The sequence below is a fragment of the Bubalus kerabau genome, chromosome 10 (assembly GCF_029407905.1).
Source record: "Bubalus kerabau isolate K-KA32 ecotype Philippines breed swamp buffalo chromosome 10, PCC_UOA_SB_1v2, whole genome shotgun sequence".
NCBI classification, from domain to species: Eukaryota; Metazoa; Chordata; class Mammalia; order Artiodactyla; family Bovidae; genus Bubalus; species Bubalus kerabau.
In genome coordinates this window covers 72,399,135-72,419,668 of record NC_073633.1, presented here as the reverse complement: position 1 = coordinate 72,419,668, position 20,534 = coordinate 72,399,135, and the positions used below count along the sequence as shown (strand labels likewise).

General features: G+C 36.2%; 1 protein-coding gene across 2 annotated transcripts in view; it reads left to right on the top strand.

The window, feature by feature from the left end:
* Nucleotides 1–20,534, top strand: part of WDHD1 (WD repeat and HMG-box DNA binding protein 1) — a 55,006-nt gene that overhangs the window by 6,755 nt on the left and 27,717 nt on the right. For both annotated transcript variants that reach the window (XM_055538114.1, XM_055538115.1), the window contains exons 3-11: nucleotides 1,537–1,648; nucleotides 6,342–6,493; nucleotides 7,763–7,874; nucleotides 8,038–8,088; nucleotides 9,107–9,202; nucleotides 12,580–12,672; nucleotides 13,468–13,574; nucleotides 13,788–13,929; nucleotides 19,036–19,246. In XM_055538114.1, the coding sequence (XP_055394089.1) occupies nucleotides 1,537–1,648; nucleotides 6,342–6,493; nucleotides 7,763–7,874; nucleotides 8,038–8,088; nucleotides 9,107–9,202; nucleotides 12,580–12,672; nucleotides 13,468–13,574; nucleotides 13,788–13,929; nucleotides 19,036–19,246 (1,076 nt within the window). The remainder of the gene's footprint in view (nucleotides 1–1,536; nucleotides 1,649–6,341; nucleotides 6,494–7,762; nucleotides 7,875–8,037; nucleotides 8,089–9,106; nucleotides 9,203–12,579; nucleotides 12,673–13,467; nucleotides 13,575–13,787; nucleotides 13,930–19,035; nucleotides 19,247–20,534) is intronic.

Genomic DNA, 20,534 nt, shown 5'->3' with positions numbered 1-20,534 from the left:
TTTTTGTAAAAAAATTGGTGACAAAACATTAAAAATTTTTTTATCAGTTAACACCTGTTGTCTTTGAAAAGAGGTGTTATGTTATATCAAGAAAGGGTTGGAGAGGGAGAGATGGATTATCAGTGGTTGTCTTGCAGATTTACCTAAATGTTGAGGTGAGAACTCTGTTCATGGCACTTGTTACACTGCAGACAAGATCATGGCAGAAACTGAAAGGGAAAAGAAGTCTGTCAAATTCACCAATTTTGATACAACTAGTACTAATGTGTTTTAAAGTGAAAAATTAGGACATATTTTAATGCAACTAATACTAATATATTTTAAAGCAAAAAATTAGGATAAATGCCAAATCAGCTGGGTGCATAAATCAAGAATGTCCAGGGCAAACTGGGACTTACAGTCCTCTTATTTATTTCTTATAGAACCAAATCCAAACTCCTTACTCTGGCGTTAAAGTCAATCTGCTTTTTTCCCCCTCAGTTTCCTGGCATGCCTGCGCCATGTAAACTCCCCTGTGCTTTACTAATTTCTTATTTTGATTAACGTAGTATTGTCTGTTTGAAACTGTCCTTTTTACCAGTCTCAGCATATCCAGTCCTACCTGTCCTTTTCTTATGAGCCCTTCTGACTTTCCAAGTGGAAATTAGTTTTTTTCTTCAGAACATCCATAGTTTTGTTTTTATTTTTGGCTGTGCTGGGTCTTCACTGCTGTGTGGGCTTTTCTCCGGTTGTTACAAGTAGGAGCTACTCTCTAGTTGTGGTGCACAGGCTTCTCGTTGTGGAGCCCTCTTGTTGAGGAGCATGGGCTTCAGTATGCTCAGCATGAACTCAGTAGTTGCCACTCCTGGGCTCTGGAGCACAGGCTCAGTAGTTGTAGTGCATGGGCTTAGTTGCTCGGCTGCATGTGGGTTCCTCCTAGATCAGGGATCAAACCTGTGTCTCCTGCATTGGTAGGTGGCTTCTTTACCACTGAGCCACCAGGGAAGCCTCCATCCATAGTTTTTTATATGGCTGCTCTTTGCCATTTACCATTTTATTTTTGTATTTTATTTACTGTTGTGTCTAGAGAGGACATAACAAATGAATAACAGCACTCAGAAAATAAGATTTGAGAGATGACAGATAGCCACTTGAATAATCAGCTTTGGATAATTGAGCTCTTGCATTCATCCATTTATTCATTCAGCATTTATCAAAGCTTCTGTCAGAGACTGCTTTGTGCTGTAGGCACAATGGTAAGCAAAGTAGACCTGGTCCCTGTCCCTGTTGTTACAGAGATTACACGTTTCACTTTTCTTACATTATTGCAAATATCTAAATAATTTTATGCCAAGGAGAAACTGTAGAGAACATAAATTTACATTTTATTTTATAGAATGAGAGGTTAACAGTCCTTGTTATCAAGGTTAATGTATATAAAATAAGGAAACATTGGCTGTTACCTTGATTTAATTAAAAAAGAGATAAAGTAGCATTCCAAAAAAATTAATAAACCTAAAACTGGGTGACTTTTTAATGAGTGTGTTTCCTTCACAGCTGTATTGTAACTTGTGGAAGTGATGGTGATGTGAGGATTTGGGAAGATTTGGATGATGATGACCCTAAGTCCATTAATGTTGGAGAAAAAGCATATTCATGTGCTTTAAAGGTATTAAAAACAATTACAGCAATTGATATGAAATGACACTGCCATGTGATGTTTGGATGAAAATATTTTTATAGAAGTTCTGAATGCAAATCTATTTTTTATATCTCTTATGAAATAATATTTAAAAATGTGTAATAATGCCATAATTTGCCTAACATTTTTACAGGTAAAATCTGAGTGGTTTATAAAAGGTGATTAATGGATAGTGACAGTGAGCCAGTTGAAATATAAGCAAGAAATTATACCTTATCTTTAGAGTTTTAAATGTTCCTGTTTTCCTTTGAAAATTAACAATATATTTTCAAAATTTTAGCTCACTAATTCACATAACTTGAGAAATTGTACTGGAAAAAAAGACTGTTTCATTAACTTCAAGATATAGACTTATTTCATATTTCTAATGTTTTATTTAAAGTAAATATGGGAATGAGATATAGGTCCCTTGGAGAATGGAGCTATGTTTTCAGAAGGACTTTGCAAACTAAGTCTCTGAGTTTTTATTTTTAATGAATTTTGAGTTAAGTGTATTGTATTTGGATAGAAAAAAGAATCTTTCTATAGAATTCATATATTTTTCAAACCTAGACTCATTAAGGTAGATGAGATGGTCTTATTTACATATTCTTTTTTAAGTAGTCATATCGGATAGAAAATGTCTTCCCAGGAGAAAAATATAAATGACTGTTCTACATTAAATATGAGCTAAATCATAGCAAGGTTATGCTCAAAATCCTTCAAGCTAGGCTTTGACAGTATATGAACCTAGAACTTCCAAATGTGTATAAACTGGGTTTCGAAGAGGCAGAGGAGCCAGAGATCAAATTGCCAACACTTGTTGGATCATGGAGAAAACAAGGGAGTTCAGAAAGGCATCTACTTCTGCTTCATTGACTACGCTAAAGCCTTTGACTCTGTGGATAACAGCAATCTGGAAAATTCTTCAAGAGATGGGAATACCAGACCACCTTACCTGTCTACTCAGAAACTTGTATGCAAGTCAAGAAGCAACAGTTAGAGCCAGACATGGAACAACTGGTTCGAAATTAGGAAAAGAGTACAACAAGGCTATATATTGACACCCTGCTTAAACTTCCATGAAGAGTATATCATGCAAAATGCTGGGTTGGATGAATCCCAAGCTGGAATCAAGATTGCCGGAAGAAATATCAACAGCCTCAGATAAGCAGAATGCAGATCATACAACTTTAATGGCAGAAAGTGAAAAGAAACTAAAAAGCTCTTGATGAGTGTGATAGAGGAGATTGAAAAAACTGGCTTGAAACTCAACACTAAAGAAACTTAAGATCGTGGCATCTGGTCCCATCACTTCATGACAAATGGAAGTGGAAAAAGTGGAAGCAGTGACAAATTTTCTTTTCTTGGGTTCCAAAATCACTGCAATGGTGACTACGGCCATGAAATTAAAAGATGTTTTTGCTTGTGGAAGGAAAACTATGATAAACCTAAAGAGCATATTCAAAAACAGGCATATAATCAAAGGTCCATAGAGTCAAAGCTATGATTTTTCCAGTAGCCATGTACTAATGTGAGAGTTGGACCATAAAGAAGACTGAACACTGAAGAACTGATGCTTTAAAATTATGATCTGCAGAAGACTTGAGGGTCCCTTGGACTATAAAGAGATCAAATCAGTCAATCCTAAAGGAAATAAATCCTGAATAGTCAATGGAAGAACTGATGCTGAAGCTAAAACTCCTATACTTTGGCCACGTGATGCAAAGAGTGGATTCATTGGAAAAGACCCTGATGCTGGGCAAGATTGACGGCAAAAGGAGAGGGGGATGGCAGAGGATGAGATGGTTAGATAGCCTCACTAAGTTGGTGGACATGAATTTGAGCAGTGCAAACTCTGGGAGATAGTGGAGGACAGAGAAGCCTGGTGTGCTGCAATCCATGGGGTCGCAAAGAGTCAGACACGGCTTAGGGACTGAGCATCAACATCATTCAGCCCACTAGACATCCCACGTTAAGTACTAAAATGTTTGGCTTTAGGAATGGAATTTATAGTATAGGGTTGGCCACATAGGGTTGGCCTCAGAGTTCATTCTGGTTTGACATAATGAGACAATCAGTCCTGACGTGGTGAAGCCACAGAGTGCAGGCCGTGTTCTACCCGGCTCATGGCTCTTGTGGGGAGAGGAATTCCCTCATGGAAATAACAGAAATCACACAAGGCTTGTGGCAAAGAGAGTTTATTGAAAAGGAGCAGAGAAAGTTTCTGACATGGACATCAAAAGGAGATAGAGAAAATACCCTTGTCATCAGTTTGAGCAGAGCGTTACATACTTTTAATTAGTCACTAAGAATAAATCAAAAAACTTTTTCAAGGTTGTAAAAGCTCTATTGGACCTTTTTCCCCCCATAACATACTCTTGAGATAACACCAGCACAGGATTAGCTAGGGGGGATATATTCCTACAACATGTCCTTGGGCTAGATATATTTTCTGTGTAAGTCTTGAGGGAAAAACAGGTTCTCAGACAAGATATGTGGTTACCATTATAATCATTAACATGGAGTTAAAAAAAGAAGAAAAAAATATACACATGAGCAAGATGTATTGTTTGTGGAGTCTATGTGACTAGACGCTTTAAGGCAAAAGAATGTGAAGAATGTTGGTCTCCTCCTCCTCCTTGAGGGTCCTTGGACTCCCTATCAACCCGCCTAAACTTTAGCTGTCTCAATAACGTAAATAAAAGCCTGAATGAACTTTTTGGTAACCCAATACTTCAATGAAAAGATGTTTCCAAATAGCCATGCAAAGCTGACAGTTTTGCAATGTATTTCATTTAAAGCATAATTGGTTATAAGGAAAATATAATTAGGTGCTTTAACTGAGAACAAAGCAGAAAAAGAGTACCACCCTCAAAATAGTAAAAGTGGGATGTATCAATGTATCTGTGAGTAGTTAACTATTGTTAATACTTGCTTAGTATTTTTTTTTTTTACAGTGTCTTTTTTACATTTTACAGTGTCCTTTTTTTTTCTGGGAAAATCAAAGCTCAGAGGAAGGTCAGATGGCTAGTAAGGAACACAGTGGGCGCAAGTCATCCTTTACTGGGGTTCCTTCCTCCCTGTGTACCAAGAAAAAGACTAGTCTTGACCTGATCCAGAACACAGCTCTGATCCTTTGAATGGTTTCTTTTTTTTCTTTCATTTTTACTAGTTGACATTATATACTGGTAGTGAGTTGATGTCCTAATAGATTTGTTTGAAAATGACTTCAAAGCAAGGCCTTTATTCCGGCCTTGCAAGGGAGTTAGTGTAGTTATGTATTTTAGCATTTTCACATGAATAGAGGGCTAGTTAAAGTTGTGTTAAAGAACTACCAAGATTCTTTACTGGAGATAACTGAGGATGCTTAGTATTCTACAAAGAAATCTGTCTGCAAAGTAAAGAATAGCCAGGTTGCAGAATTTCTGCCCATGCACATAAATAAATAGTTGGTGTTTTAACAGTTTGGCCAAAGAACACTTTGCACCATCAGTGTTGTGTTGAGTTGGTTATAGTTATTTGTTAATTCTCTTCTTGTTTTCACATTTAAATTATTGTTAGCTTATCTTCAACATTATCAATTTAGTTTATTGTGGGTTTTTAATTATATACAGTAGTTGCAAACAGGCATAAACAGTATTTTTCACCAGTGTTCCAGTAATTGAACTCAGAGGTGTTTATCACAGTTCAAATTTGAATTGGCTGTACTGTTGTTTGAACAGATGGATTCATCTCCCCAAATACTGCTGTCTGGTAACTTGCCATTGTATTACCAGGTTCTTTTCCCATTAGAATGGGAGCAGATGCTGCAGATAAGCTGAGAGGTCCTAAGTATGCAAATATGGCTAAGACCTATTGCTGTAGGGTAAAGTAAGCTCATTAACAAACTTGAGTCTTTTGGCAGTTATTATTTAATATAAATTAAAAAATTGACCATATGATATTTTAAATCGTGTGTGGGGTTGGTAGACTATGTGTTGCCCATCAGGACTTAATTCTTCCTGGATAAGTAATAAAAATTAAGGTGGTAGGGCAGATCCTTAACCTTTTATAATTTTTAGCTAAAAGCTCTGCAGAACAACAGTGTCTGCTGATCATATTCAGATCCTAAAATTTTCTATGTATACAGGTGTTTTTATAATACTAAATAGACACTGCACTTCCATTACAGGGGACCTGGGTTAAATGCCTGGTTAGGGAACTAAGATCCTGCCTGCTATGCGGCGTGCTTAAAAAAAAGGGAGCAGTGAATTCTGCATTTAGACTTCACCCTATTCCAAAAAGACATCTGATGTTTGTTTTCCGGAAGCAGGGCAGCACTGATAGTGTATCCATTGTGCTGTTCCCTCATTGAGACTGGCTATGTTTTCTTTCAGAATCTCTTTTTTTGTGACATTTGGGAATCCATGAAACACTATTTAATTATTTTTCTTGGCAGAAGTACAAGAAAAATCAGAGGCTAAAAGTTGGGCTGATGAAGGGGGAATTAAATTTTCTAAAGACAGCAAACAAGTTTTTCTCGCCAATAGCTATTTCAGAAAAGTTGTACATTGAGTGATTATTTTTCTCTTAACATGGATTACATTTGTAAATTTTTTGTTGTTGTTTTTTACAGGATATTTAACTACCGAGGGACTCCCAATTAATTCATTTTTACCAGTGTTTATTTTTCTTTTAGAATGGAAAATTGGTCACTGCAGTATCTAACAATACTATTCAAGTGCACACATTTCCTGAAGGAGTTCCGGATGGAATATTGACTCGCTTCACCACAAATGCAAACCATGTGGTCTTTAATGGGGATGGTACAAAAATTGCTGCTGGATCTAGGTAAGGCTCTTTGGTATCAGAAAATGAAATAATATTAGAACAAAATGGCCTCATTCATTGGACTCAGGGTAACATTTTCAGGACTCTGGTCCTTCTTTGTTGTTACTTAATTATTATATTTTAGTCTTTTTTTCTGGTAAAGGTTTTTGATAAACTTGTACTTCTTTGTGAATTGAGGTATATTGCTTTGTTGACAGCCTACTAAGTAAATATTGGAAAAGACTGAGGACAGATGATAGTTGGATCCAAAATTTAAAAAATTATTTTAGATAGAACCTACACTGTACAGTTAGGATTTTTGTTTCTCTTGATGCTTGTTTGTCATAGGAAGAAAGTGTAATTGGTGAATTGCTGAGTTGGAGTAAAAGGCCTAGTGCTTTTTTTTTTTTTAAGATTTACTTAATTTTTTGGCTATGGTGGGTCTTTGTTGCAGAACACCGGCTTTCTCTGGTTGTGGCAAGCAGGGGCGGCTGTTTGTTGGGATGTGCGTACTTCTCATCGTGGTGGCTTCTCTTGTTGCAGAGCGTGGGCTCTAGGGCGAGTGGGCTTTAGTAGTTCGGTGTGGGTAGTTGTGGCTCGAGGGCTTAATTGCTGCACAGCATTTGAGATCTTTCCAGACCAGGGGTCAGACCAGTGTCCTTTGAATTGCAAGGCAGATTCTTAACCACTGGACCACCAGAGCAGTGCTGGCATAGTGCCTTTAAAAATGATTATTACCGTAATTAGATTAGCAAATAATAGAAGCTTAAGATTTAACTAAGGAAGCCACTTCCTAAAAGTATTTGTATTTAACATATAGGAAACCTTGAGTTATGTTTTATAGCATCTTTATAGAGTAGAAGGAGAAGGCAATGGCAACCCACTCCAGTACTCTTGCCTGGAAAATCCCATGGACGGAGGAGCCTGATAGGCTGCAGTCCATGGGGTTGCAAAGAGTCGGACACGACTGAGCGACTTCACTTTCATGCATTAGAGAAGGAAATGGCAACCCACTCCAGTGTTCTTGCCTGGAGAATCCCAGGGACGGGAGAGCCTGGTGGGCTGCCGTCTATGGGGTCGCACAGAGTCGGACACGACTGAAGCGACTTAGCAGCAGCAGCATAGAGCAAAACTAAAAAATAAGTTATTAGATATGGGTGCCAGATTTCACATGTTGCTACAAATAAATGATGGCATTTACTCTTGTGTTTTTTGAAATATTTGGGTCATAGCTTTTGAGAGCCTTTTGCATTGACATTTATTGATATACATTACTCTTTTTGTTCTTAGTGACTTTCTAGTCAAAATTGTGGATGTAATGGATTGCAGCCAACAGAAAACATTTCGAGGACATGATGCCCCTGTTTTAAGTCTTTCCTTTGACCCTAAGGACATCTTTCTGGTAATCATTTTTTCTCCTCTTTTTGCATTTTTTGGTGAATATGTTTAAAGCTGTAAGAAAATTAGCATAAAATTTCATGCAATTGATATAAGCCTGTTTGAACCAGTTTCCATATAGTATTATGGCTGTAACTATAGAGAAATCTATTGTTTTATTCCTGCAGGCATCATCTAGTTGTGATGGATCTGTCAAAGTGTGGCAAATTTCAGATCAGGTAAACTCATCAATTTGAATTTAAAACTGTTTGCCTATTTGGTCATATATTGGGTGTTACATAATGTATTATTGGGCCAAATTAGTAATTCTTTTCCTTCATAGTTCGTTTCTCTTCAGTAGCATAAAATACTTTTTTTGTGATTGAATTCCATGGTAATCTATTCAAAAGTAAATATGTTGAAGACTAATTGATTTTGTATCCAATCACAAAGGAAATTATAGATTTATATTTCATTTTTAGGTTTGGTAAGTCAGTAAGGGAAATTTGATCATTATATATTTATAAACTAATTACCATATTTTGGTCCCTAGATGTTGGGGATTCAAAAATAAGACATGGGCCACACTTGATTTGGAGAGTCACACAATTTATTCTAACCCAGCCTGATAGTAGTTTTAAAAGAGGTATGAAGAAAGTGCTTTCTGGATCGGCAGAAGGAACAATTAATTCTTCCTGAGGCAATCAGAGGAGGCTTGGCATTTGTGGGGATGATGTGGCTGATGAAAAAAACATCCCCTACAGATACGCTTCAGCTCATAGCCACAGTCCCTTCGCTCATGTTTGAACTATTTAAAAGAATTGACTTTGACAGCTTAACATTTTACAGTAGATCTCTCAAGTTTCTTTTCATAATTACTTTAAGATTTTAATGTACTGGGGGTTTTTGTTTGTGTTTATTCAGTGAGTATATTGTTTGCTTCTTCTACATAGGAAATACTCTTTGAGTTAATTATTTAAGGCTTGTGTGCTTTGTAATTCTGAAAAACTTAAAGGAACTTAGGTAAATCGAATACTGTATTATAATTAGGTTAAAGTGAATTAAGTTGCTTTTTTCTGAGTGATATATTAGTTTGAAGAAACCACTTATTAAATGTAGTTAGTGCTGCTTATCTTTTGGGGAGAGTTTTCATAAAGGGAAACAAATTTTTATTTTGCATTTTTATTTATTTAAAATGATTATTTTTCAGTCAGAAGACTTGGATTTTCCTGTTTGTTTGTTTTTTTTTTTAATCAGACATGTCCTATTAGTTGGCCATTGCTGCAAAAATGCAATGATGTGGTAAATGCAAAATCAATTTGCAGACTTGCTTGGCAGCCAAAAAGTGGGAAGGTGAGTGACCCTTATTTTTCAACCTTTGTTTTATTTATATGTTTTGGTCCTTGTTGTCTTTGAGTGTAAGAATAGTTTTTTTAATTGTAACTATTTCATTTATTCTATAAATTTTAGAGCTAAAAGCCAATTAATCATTATTAAAAAGTTTTAAGAAACATTTCAACTTTTGTCTTTTTTTTCCCTTTATTTTTCTAAATGAAACTATGGAAACAGTCTTGTTATGTCAACTTTTACTACTACTGTTTAACATTTTGGGGATACTTGCTGATACAGTTAGACAATGGAAGGATATGAGACATTTGAAAGAAGAGAAGGAGAATGTATATAAGAAAATACTTGTATCTCAAGAAAATCAACTGAGGGAAAAATATTACTGATATGAAAATTCAGTCAGGTAGTTGGAAGCAAAATTATGAAACCAGTAACAGTCCTGTATACAAACAGCAGCCATTTAGAAAATATGGTGGGAAAAGATAAAATAACTTGGAGTTAACTCCAAAAAATGTGTAAGAGCCAAATAAAGAGAAACATGCTACCCAGAAGAGTAAAAGAAAACTTTAGAAAAAAATTTATCCCATTCTTTTTTCTAAGTTACTTATTTATTGAGGAATAGGTGATTTACAATGTTATGTTAGTATCAGATGTACAACATAGTGATTCAGAATTTTTGTAGATTGTATTCCACTTAAAGTTACATAAAATATTGGCTGCATCCCCTGTGCAATATATCCTTTTAGCTTATTTATTTTATACAGTATAGTTTGTACTTCTTAATCTCTAGCCCCTCTTTTGCACTTCGCCTCTCTTCTCAGTGGTAACCATTAATGTGTTCTGTTTATCTGTGAGTCTGTTTCTGTTTTATTTATTCATTTTATTTACTTATTTTATTTTTTAAATTCCAGATGTAAGTAATAACATACAGTATTTGCCTTTCTCTGACTTATTTCACTAAGCATAATACCTCTAGGTTTAATCCATGTTGTTGCAAATGAAAATATTTAGAAAAGTACATTAAAACATATATCCCATTATTTGAAATGAATTTTTGATATTACTATATCAGTTATTCGGAGAAGGCAATGGCACCCCACTCCAGTACTCTTGCCTAGAAAATCCCATGGACGGAGGAGCCTGGTAGGCTGCAGTCCATGGGGTTGCTAAGAGTCGGACACGACTGAGCGACTTCACTTTCACTTTTCACTTTCATGCACTGGAGGAAATGGCAGCCCACTCCAGTGTTCTTGCCTGGAGAATCCCAGGGACGGGGGAGCCTGGTGGGCTGCTGTCTATGGGGTCGCACAGAGTCGGACACGACTGAAGCGACTTAGCAGCAGCAGCAGCAGCTTATCAGTTATTACCTAAGTTATTTATAGTCTTGAAAACATTCAATATAAAATATCAGTAAGATGTTTAGGGGGACCAAAGAACTTATTCTAAAGCCATATGGAAAACTAAAAGTTTTGAAAAAGAGAAGTGGTAAAATCTAGTTAAATCAAATATATAATGTGTTATGGAAATCAAAAGTTTGCTGCTTACTCATGAGTAGATGTCTGTTAAACAGAGAGGTAGATCAAGCATATGTGGGAAGTTAGTATATTGTAAAGGTGAAGAAAAGGAGATTTAATAAAGGTACTGGCAAAAGGCATAAATACCAGGAGGTGAGAATTACTGAGAACCATCTTGAGGCCTTCCTATCACATGGTGAATCTCATTATATAGATATTTGTTGTATTGTTTTTCAAATTCTCTGTGTATGTGAAAATTTTGAGAAAAAATTTATAAGTTCGGTAATATAAAAAAAATATTTCAGTGGCAAAGGACAAATGTAAACTGAGAGCTTGAAATAATATGATAGAATTCATTTCTTTGATAGTCAAAGAGTTCTTATAAATCAGTAAGATCCCAATAAAAAGATGAACAAGGACATTAGCAGACAGTGTATAGAAAAAGATACACAAATGGCTTTTACATATGAAAATACATGCAGCCTTTCATACTAAGGACTTCCCTAGTAGGTCAGATGGTAAAGAATGTGTCTGCAATGCAGGAGACCTAGGTTTGATCCCTGGGTTAGAAGGTCTCCTAGAGAAGGGAATGGCGACCCATTCCAATTCTTGCCTAGAAAATTCTCAAGACAGAGGAGCCTGGTGGGCTACAGTCCATGGGGTTGCAAAGAGTTGGACAGGATTGAGCAACTAACACTTGCTTTCATACTGAAAGAAATAACAAATGGATCATCTGTTTTTCATTTGTCTGATGCTCAAACTTCAAAAGGTTGATATAAACTGTGTGGAAGATTATATGGAGTTTTTATTGGAATGCATGACCAATAGAACTAGTTCTAGGATATATTCTATAGATACATTTGCACATATGCACTATGTATCATGTATGGCAAAAATGTCTTATCATTATTTGTAGTAGCAAAAGATTGTAAACATCCTAAATGTTCTTTAATAGAGAACTAGTCAAATTGTGTTGTTTATTCCTGGGAGTGGAATACGCTGCAACTGTTAGAATGAGGTATATCTGTGTCTTCACAGGGAATAATCAATCTTTAGAAATACTAAAAACATCAGGCTATAGAGCTGTAGATACAGATAGTAGATAGAATGCTGTTTATTGTTTCTATTTGCATATATGTACATAATGCATTCTTGTATAGACTGTGCTTAAGGTCTTTGCTTTTGGGAAGTAGAAATAGGATTTAGGGATTAGAGAGACTTACTTTTCAATGTATACCCTTTAGTGTCATGTAAACTTTGATGAGTACATTCAGCATTAAAGTGATAGTTGAGAAATCTGGTATGTATTTTTCTTTGCTTATGAAACAACAAAATTTTAAAAACAATACTTTTTTTGGTAAGTGTGAAACGAATATGTCATTTTCTACTAATCTATTTCTTTGGAATACGTAGGAAGATAAGTTTCCTTTTTCTAAGATACACAAAGTATTGTGGCTCTTTTCTTTCCTTCCAGCAAATGAGATGAATTAAAAAAAATTTTTTTGTTTGTTTGGCCACACATTGTGGCCTGTGAAACTAGGACCAAGGGTTAAACTTGAGCCCCTGCGGTGAGAGCACAGTGTCTCAACCACTGGACCACCAGGAAAGTCCAGGATGAAGTTCTAGATCCAAAGTGCTTATATGCCTTAAGAAATGGTATTAAAAATACGAGTACTATAAGTGCTTTGTTTTTCAGTACCAGCAGTTGAGTGATCATCACCCATTCTTTGCTTATTAGGATTTTAAGTAACCTTCCGAGTTTGGTTATTTGCCAATTAAAATATAGCTTTGCTCTTATTTGGATGAATTTTCTGCTTTTTTTCCTCTTTAAACCTAACTTTTATTTAAATCATTTATCTTTCCTAATAGTTACTGGCAGTTCCTGTGGAAAAATCTGTTAAGCTATATAGAAGAGAAACTTGGAGTAACCAGTTTGATCTTTCAGATGATTTCATCTCTCAGGTAGGTTTTGTAAGTGATAACTTTCAAGAGGCTAACGGGAATATTTACTGCATACTTTGCTTTAATACAATTACAGTTAAATATTGTTGGACATGGAGAAGAACTCCATCTTCCGCCCCTCAGCCTTTCTACATTTAGCCAATAATTGGACAGTAGATAAGTCTTTGTTAGGTCCTATTTGACCATTCTCCTTTGTGAAATTTGATAAAATCTTTTAATTTGTAAGAAGTCAAATGCCTAGCATAGTATTAGAATAGGTAACTCTCACATTATTAGTAGTAAGCATTTATTGTTAAGTGAACTTCACTGAGACTTGTTTATTAGACCCTGGAATTTTAGAACAGAAAAGGTTGTTGGTCTGTGTGTGTCTCTCTCTCTCACCCTCACCCCCTTTTCTTTCATTCTACCCATTTTGCAGTTAGGAAACAGAGGCCCAGTAGGTCAGCAATTATGCTTCTTAGGATGACTCACTTCACTTCCTAGTTCTTCATCTTGATGACTGCTAAGAGGATAACTTGTGTTGTCTCTCCAGGATAAAAGCATTTCTTAGACTCTGTTTTTAAAATTGTGCTAGTGTAATTTTCTGATGATAAACTAGTAGCTGCTATTACTTTGTTAAATATTACTGGAAAAGAACATTAAAAAATAAGTAAACTTTGTCTTGCCATTTGTGTATCAGATTTAAATAAAAATTGGATATAATAAGGATTATAAAATTTTGAATTTGGTAATAAAATGAGTTTTTTTGTTTCAAATGATATAAAATAGTTATTTATTATTGTTTTTCTTTACTAGACACTGAATATAGTAACCTGGTCTCCTTGTGGACAGTATTTAGCTGCAGGGAGTATTAATGGTTTAATTATAATTTGGAATGTGGAAACCAAAAATTGCATTGAAAGGTATGATTCAGTAAATCTTTTGTCTCTTTTTTGCTTATTTCTATTAGATTTTTGTTTTATTATTAAACATTTCAAATTTGTGATTATTAGATTGTTAAAATGCACACTAATAGATACGTTTATCAAAACTTTGCTAAATAAAATTTATCTACAGAAATGGATAGCTTATAATTTTCTTGACAAGGTTTTAAGAGCTTACATTTTAATTTTTAGGGTGAAACATGAGAAAGGTTATGCAATTTGTGGCCTGTCATGGCATCCTACTTGTGGTCAAATAGCTTATACTGATGCAGAAGGAAATCTGGGACTCCTGGAGAATGTTTGTGACCCCAGTGGAAAGATGTCAAACAGTAAGGTAATAAATAATAGGGTCGAACAGTTTCTTCAGTCTTTCTGTGGTCGTATGAATTTGGGAAACACTGCAAACTAGGTTACTTTCTTTGAAAATTATAATTTATGTTTTTAGATGTTCAGTAATGCTCTATCACAGAACTGTTTAAACTTGTTTTATCCTCATGTTTCACAAACACATTTTCCTAAGGAACTTTTTTCCCTCCATATAATGTCCATTAATATTCCATGGCTCTCCAAGAAATGCCTTTGTGAAATACTGCTTTAGTATTCTTGTGTTCTAGGAATTTTTAGTTAAATGTTTTATAGATGAAAATTAGAGTTAATAGCTGTAATTTAGTTTAACCTAAAGTTTTTCTGTCCTGAATTAGAGTTATCTCAGAGCTTGTTTTATGTGTGCTCAAATACCTGGTACCTGAAAGCCCTACTAAAACTACTGAATTTTATTTTTTTATGTTTATTTATTTATTTTGGGCTATGCTGGGTCATTTGTGCTTTCTCTAGTTGCAGCGAGTGGGGGCTACTCTCCAGCTGTGGTACATGGACTTCTTGTTGTGGTGGCTTCTGCTGCAGAGCACAGGCTCTAGATGCACAGGCTCAGTAGTTACGGATTTCTGGCCTAGTTGCCCCATGGCATGTGGGATTTTCCCAGAACAGGAATCGAACCCAATCCGCAGTCAAACCCAACCCAAGCCAATTGAACCCCAGTCCATTTCTTAACTGATGGACCACCAGGGAAATCCCAACAATTTTTTTAAGTGCATGATCTCATAAAGAAGATAGTTGAAATGATAGTTAAAAAGTAAAAAATCTGGAAGTTGAAAAATAGAAGGACAATTAGAAACTAGATTGAACTTCGCAAAAAGCTGAGTCCTAAGACTGCTGCAATGGGGGTCAGCTGAGGTGCCATTTAGCTTGCTTGGCTTAGTCCCCAAAATTCAGAATTTGGTAGCCCTAGGTACAGTCAGCAAAAATAAGACCAGGAGCTGACTGTGGCTCAAATCATGAACTCCTTATTGCCAAATTCAGACTTAAATTGAAGAAAGTAGGGAAAACCACTAGACCATTCAGGTATGACCTAAATCAAATCCCTTATGATTATACAGTGGAAGTGAGAAATAGATTTAAGGGCCTAGATCTGATAGATAGAGTGCCTGATGAACTATGGAATGAGGTTCGTGACATTGTACAGGAGACAGGGATCAAGACCATCCCCATGGAAAAGAAATGCCAAAAAGCAAAATGGCTATCTGGGGAGGCCTTACAAATAGCTGTGAAAAGAAGAGAAGCAAAAAGCAAAGGAGAAAAGGAAAGATAAAAGTATCTGAATGCAGAGTTCCAAAGAATAGCAAGAAGAGATAAGAAAGCCTTCCTCAGTGATCAATGCAAAGAAATAGAGGAAAACAACAGAATGGGAAAGACAAGAGACCTCTTCAAGACAATTAGAGATACCAAGGGAACATTTCATGCAAAGATGGGCTCGATAAAGGACAGAAATGGTATGGACCTAACAGAAGCAGAAGATATTAAGAAGAGATGGCAAGAATACACAGAAGAACTATACAAAAAAGATCTTCACGACCCAGATAATCACGATGGTGTGATCACTGACCTAGAGCCAGACATCCTGGAATGTGAAGTCAAGTGGGCCTTAGAAAGCATCACTACAAACAAAGCTAGTGGAGGTGATGGAATTCCAGTTGAGCTATTCCAAGCCTGAAAGATGATGCTGTGAAAGTGCTGCCCTCCATATGCCAGCACATTTGGAAAACTCAGCAGTGGCCACAGGACTGGAAAAGGTCAGTTTTCATTCCAATCCCAAAGAAAGGCAATGCCAAAGAATGCTCAAACTACCACACAATTGCACTTATCTCACATGCTAGTAAAGTAATACTCAAAATTCTCCAAGCCAGGCTTCAGCATTATGTGAACCATGAACTTCCAGATGTTCAAGCTGGTTTTAGAAAAGGCAGAGGAACCAGAGATCAAATTGCTAACATCCGCTGGTTCGTGGAAAAAGCAAGAGAGTTCCAGAAAAGCACCTATTTCTGCTTTATTGATATGCCAAAGCCTTTGACTGTATGGATCACAATAAACTGTGGAAAATTCTTCAAGAGATGGGAATACCAGACCACCTGATCTGCCTCTTGAGAAATCTGTATGCAGGTCAGGAAGCAACAGTTAGAACTGGACATGGAACAACAGACTGGTTCCAAATAGGAAAAGGAGTATGTCAAGGCTGTATATTGTCACCCTGCTTATTTAACTTCTATGCAGAATACATCATGAGAAACACTGGACTGGAAGAAACACAAGCTGGAGTCAAGATTGCCAGGAGAAATATCAATAACCTTAGATATTCAGATGACACCACCCTTATGGCAGAAAGTGAAGAGGAACTCAAAAGCCTCTTGATAAAAGTGTAAGTGGAGGGTGAAAAAGTTGGCTTAAAGCTCAACATTCAGAAAACGAAGATCATGGCATCCGGTCCCATCACTTCATGGGAAATAGATGGGGAAACAGTGGAAACAGTGTCAGACTTTATTTTTGGGGCTCGAAAATCACTGCAGATGGTGACTGCAGCCATGAAATTAAAAGATGCTTACTCCTTGGAAGGAAAGTTATGACCAACCTAGATAGCATATTGAAAAGCAGAGACATTACTTTGCCAACAAAGGTCTGTCTAGTCAAGACTATGGTTTTTCCTGTGGTCATGTATGGATGTGAGAGTTGGACTGTGAAGAAGGCTGAGCACCGAAGAATTGATGCTTTTGAACTGTGGTGTTGGAGAAGACTCTTGAGAGTCCCCTGGACTGCAAGGAGATCCAACCAGTCCATTCTGAAGGAGATCAGCCCTGGGATTTCTTTGGAAGGAATGATGCTAAAGCTGAAACTCCAGTACTTTGGTCACCTCATGCAAAGAGCTGACTCATGGGAAAAGACTCTTGATGCTGGGAGGGATTGGGGGCAGGAGGAGAAGGGGACGCCAGAGGATGAGATGGCTGGATGGCATCACTGACTCGATGGTTGAGTCTGAGTGAACTCCAGGAGTTGGTGATGGACAGGGAGGCCTGGCGTGCTGTGATTCATGGGGTCGCAAAGAGTCGGACACGACTGAGCGACTGAACTGAGGTACATAAAAGTGGAGCTGAAAACAGGAGGGTTCATTTAATAAGCAAATAGATCCCTTCAGTCTCAGCAGCAGTGAGCACAGCTGGGTAATTGTCTTCCCCCAGCCGGTGTACATTCTGGCAGAAAGCTGGAGACTCGTTCTCCAAGTAAGGTTACACTGGGTACCACTGAGTGGTGTTGGGTGAAGGGGAAAAACTGTTCTGGAAAATAATACGTGAAAGTGTATATACTTGAACATTCAAATTTCCAGCTCACTTTTCATACTTGGCTCCCAGAGCATTGTCAGCCAGTCTTACACTTTTCAAGCAGGAGATTGGAAGATCTTTGGGGGAATCTGTGTAGGGAAAAAGACCAAAACAGAGAGAAGAATTTTATTTTCTGACATATAGTTGACATACAGTATTATGTAAGTTACAGGTATATAATATAATGATTCCTAATTTTTAAAGGATGTACTCCATTTATAGTTATTATAAAATACTGGCTATGTTTCGTGCTGTACAGTATATCCTTGTAGCTTATTTTTCCTAAATAGCTTTATTGAAGTACAGTTGATACAAAGTAGACTGCACATACTTGAAATATATAATTAGGTAAATTTTGAAACCATAACTGTAATCAAGATAGTGAACAAATCCATCATCTGTTTTTATATTAAACCTGTAACACTGATTATATGTATGTATAACATTGATAAAAACAAAAAGTAAATTGAGAAATAATTTTTAGTTCAACAAGGTCCTATTGTGTAGCACAGGAAACCTATGATAAACCATAGTGGAAAAGAATATGAAAAAGAATACACATATGTATAACTGAATCAGCTGAAATTAACACTGTAAATCAACTGTTCTTCAATAAAATTTTAAAGAATTAAAAAAAAAATTTAGTTTGTCACCTCTTATAAAACCTTAGCTCTTCTGTTTAGACTTGCCTTCTCTCTCCTTTTTGCTTTTGTTCCTCACAGTACATATTTCTGTTACAACACCTCTAGCACTGAGTGGCCCTCTCCACAAGGAAAAGATTAAAATCCTCATTTTTGATAACAAAGCTAAAAGCAAATTTATTACCAACTTGAGTATGTAAACATTTAGGACTATGGATAAAATAGTTAAATATCTTCTTTTAGCATTTAGTTATTTAATTATTCAGTCATATGAACTCAGAAATATTTTTCCTGTTCTCTCATTTTTTAAATATCAACTTTCTAGAACACATTTATATGCATTTCCACCTAACAGATTTGTGATATAGTCCCTTTTAAATCCATTAATGGTGTTCTTACTAGACTTTTATTCCCAGCTATAAGTTTTTCCTTTGACTTAATATTGTATGGTTTTTATTCATTCTGTATTAATAACTGTGATCTTTACAGCATAACTGCTTACTGCTCATTTTTTAAAGTGATTTCAAAAATTTTTTACAGTGACATTCAGTACTTGCAATATATTCATATTCCTAGGAATCAATGATTAATGTTGAATTTAATTGCCACTTTTGTTTTTCTGTTGGTTCTGTTTACTTCTGTAAGCATCAAAAAATTTCCAAAAATATCCCCAGAACAAGCTTTAACTGAGATCATTTAAACATCTTACCTGGGCAGTATCTTGTTCAAAAAGAAAATAAAGAGAGAATATCTTATAGTGAGAGACTTTGTAAGGACTCATAGGTGACTTCTTTTCTGGATAATGATTGTGAAGAATAAAATCTTGCTTTATATTTGGATATACACATGTATTCTTTATGTGTCTGTCTTATACTGCCACCTTATCTATAGACTATAAGGCATTTAAAGTAAGGACTAGGTCTTTCATAATGTAAATAGCAGTCCTAATAAATATATTTGTCAATTATTTTTACCAAGGCATTTGCTTACTCAGTAGAGTTTATAGATACATGTTAAAAGGTTGCCTTTTGAGTAATTGTGTTTATCTAAATAGTTCACTAATATTTTCTTATTTGTATTACTTTGTTCAAGGTGTCTAACAGAGTAGAAAAGGATTATAATGATCTTTTTGATGGAGATGATACAAGTAATGTCGGTGACTGTCTAAATGACAATGCAGTCAAAACTCACTCTTTTTCAAAGGGGATTGTAAATGATGAGGAAGATGATGATGACCTTATGCTGGCTTCAGGTCGTCCTAGACAGCGAAGTCACATCCTCGAAGATGATGAAAACTCAGTTGGTATGAGTTGACTTTGTGAATGTGATAATCCATCCTGTTGATCAATATTTTCCATTTTTTATTAAAACTATTATTCAAAGTCAGTATTGAGCTGGTAAGTAAGGAGTACATCAAAGGCTGTATATTGTTACCCTGTTTATTTAATTTATATGCAGAGTGCATCATGAGAAATGCTGGACTAGATGAAGCACAAATGAATCAAGATTGCCATGAGAAATACCAATAACCTCAGATACGCAGATGACACCACCCTTATGGCAGAAAGCAAAGAAGAACTAAAGAGCCTCTTGATGAAAGTGAAAGAGGAGAGAGAAAGTGAAAGCTTGCTTAAAACTCAACATTCAGAAAACTAAGATCATGGCATCTGGTCCCATCACTTCATGGCAAATAGATGGGGAAACAATGGAAACAGTGAGAGACTTTTTTTCGGGGGGTTCCAAAATCAGTGCAGATGGTGACTGCAGCCATGAAATTAAAAGACTCTTGCTCCTTGGAATAAAAGCTGTGACCAACCTACACAGCATATTAAAAAGCAGAGACATTACTTTGCTGACAAAGGTCTGTCTAGTCAAAGCTATGGTTTTTCCAGTGGTCATGTATGGATGTGAGAGTTGGACTATAAAGAAAGCTGAGTGCCGAAGAATTGATGCTTTTGAACTGTGGTGTTCAAGAAGACTCTTGAGAGTCCCTTAGACTGCAGGGAGATCCAACCAGTCCATCCTAAAGGAAATTAGTCCTGAATATTCATTGGAAGGACTGATGCTGAAGCTGAAGCTCCAATACTTCAGCCACCTGATGCGAAGAACTGACTCATTTTAAAAGACCCTGATGCTGGAAAAGATTGAAGGCAGAAGGAGAAGGGGACGACAGAGGATGAGATGGTTGGATGGCATTGCCGACTCAAGTTTGACATGAGTTTGAATAAATTGCAGGAGTTGGTGATGGACAGGGAGGGGGCCTGGTGTGCTGCAGTACATGGGGTCACAGAGAGTTGGATATGACTGAGCAACTGAACTGAACTGATGATTGAGTTGGTAAAGTGTTGCCATACTATTAAATACATATGTTGAAAAACATTTCATCCTAAAAAAAACAATGATCTAAAGCTTCTGCTTTAGCAATCTAGAAAAAGAGGAAATTAAATCCCAAGCAAGCAGAAGGAAGGAAATAATAAAGAACAGGCTACAACATGGATAAACCTTGAAAACATTATACTAAGTGAAAGAAGCTAGTCACAAAGCTATAAATTACATCATTCCATTCATGTAAGTAAATTAGTGGTTGCATA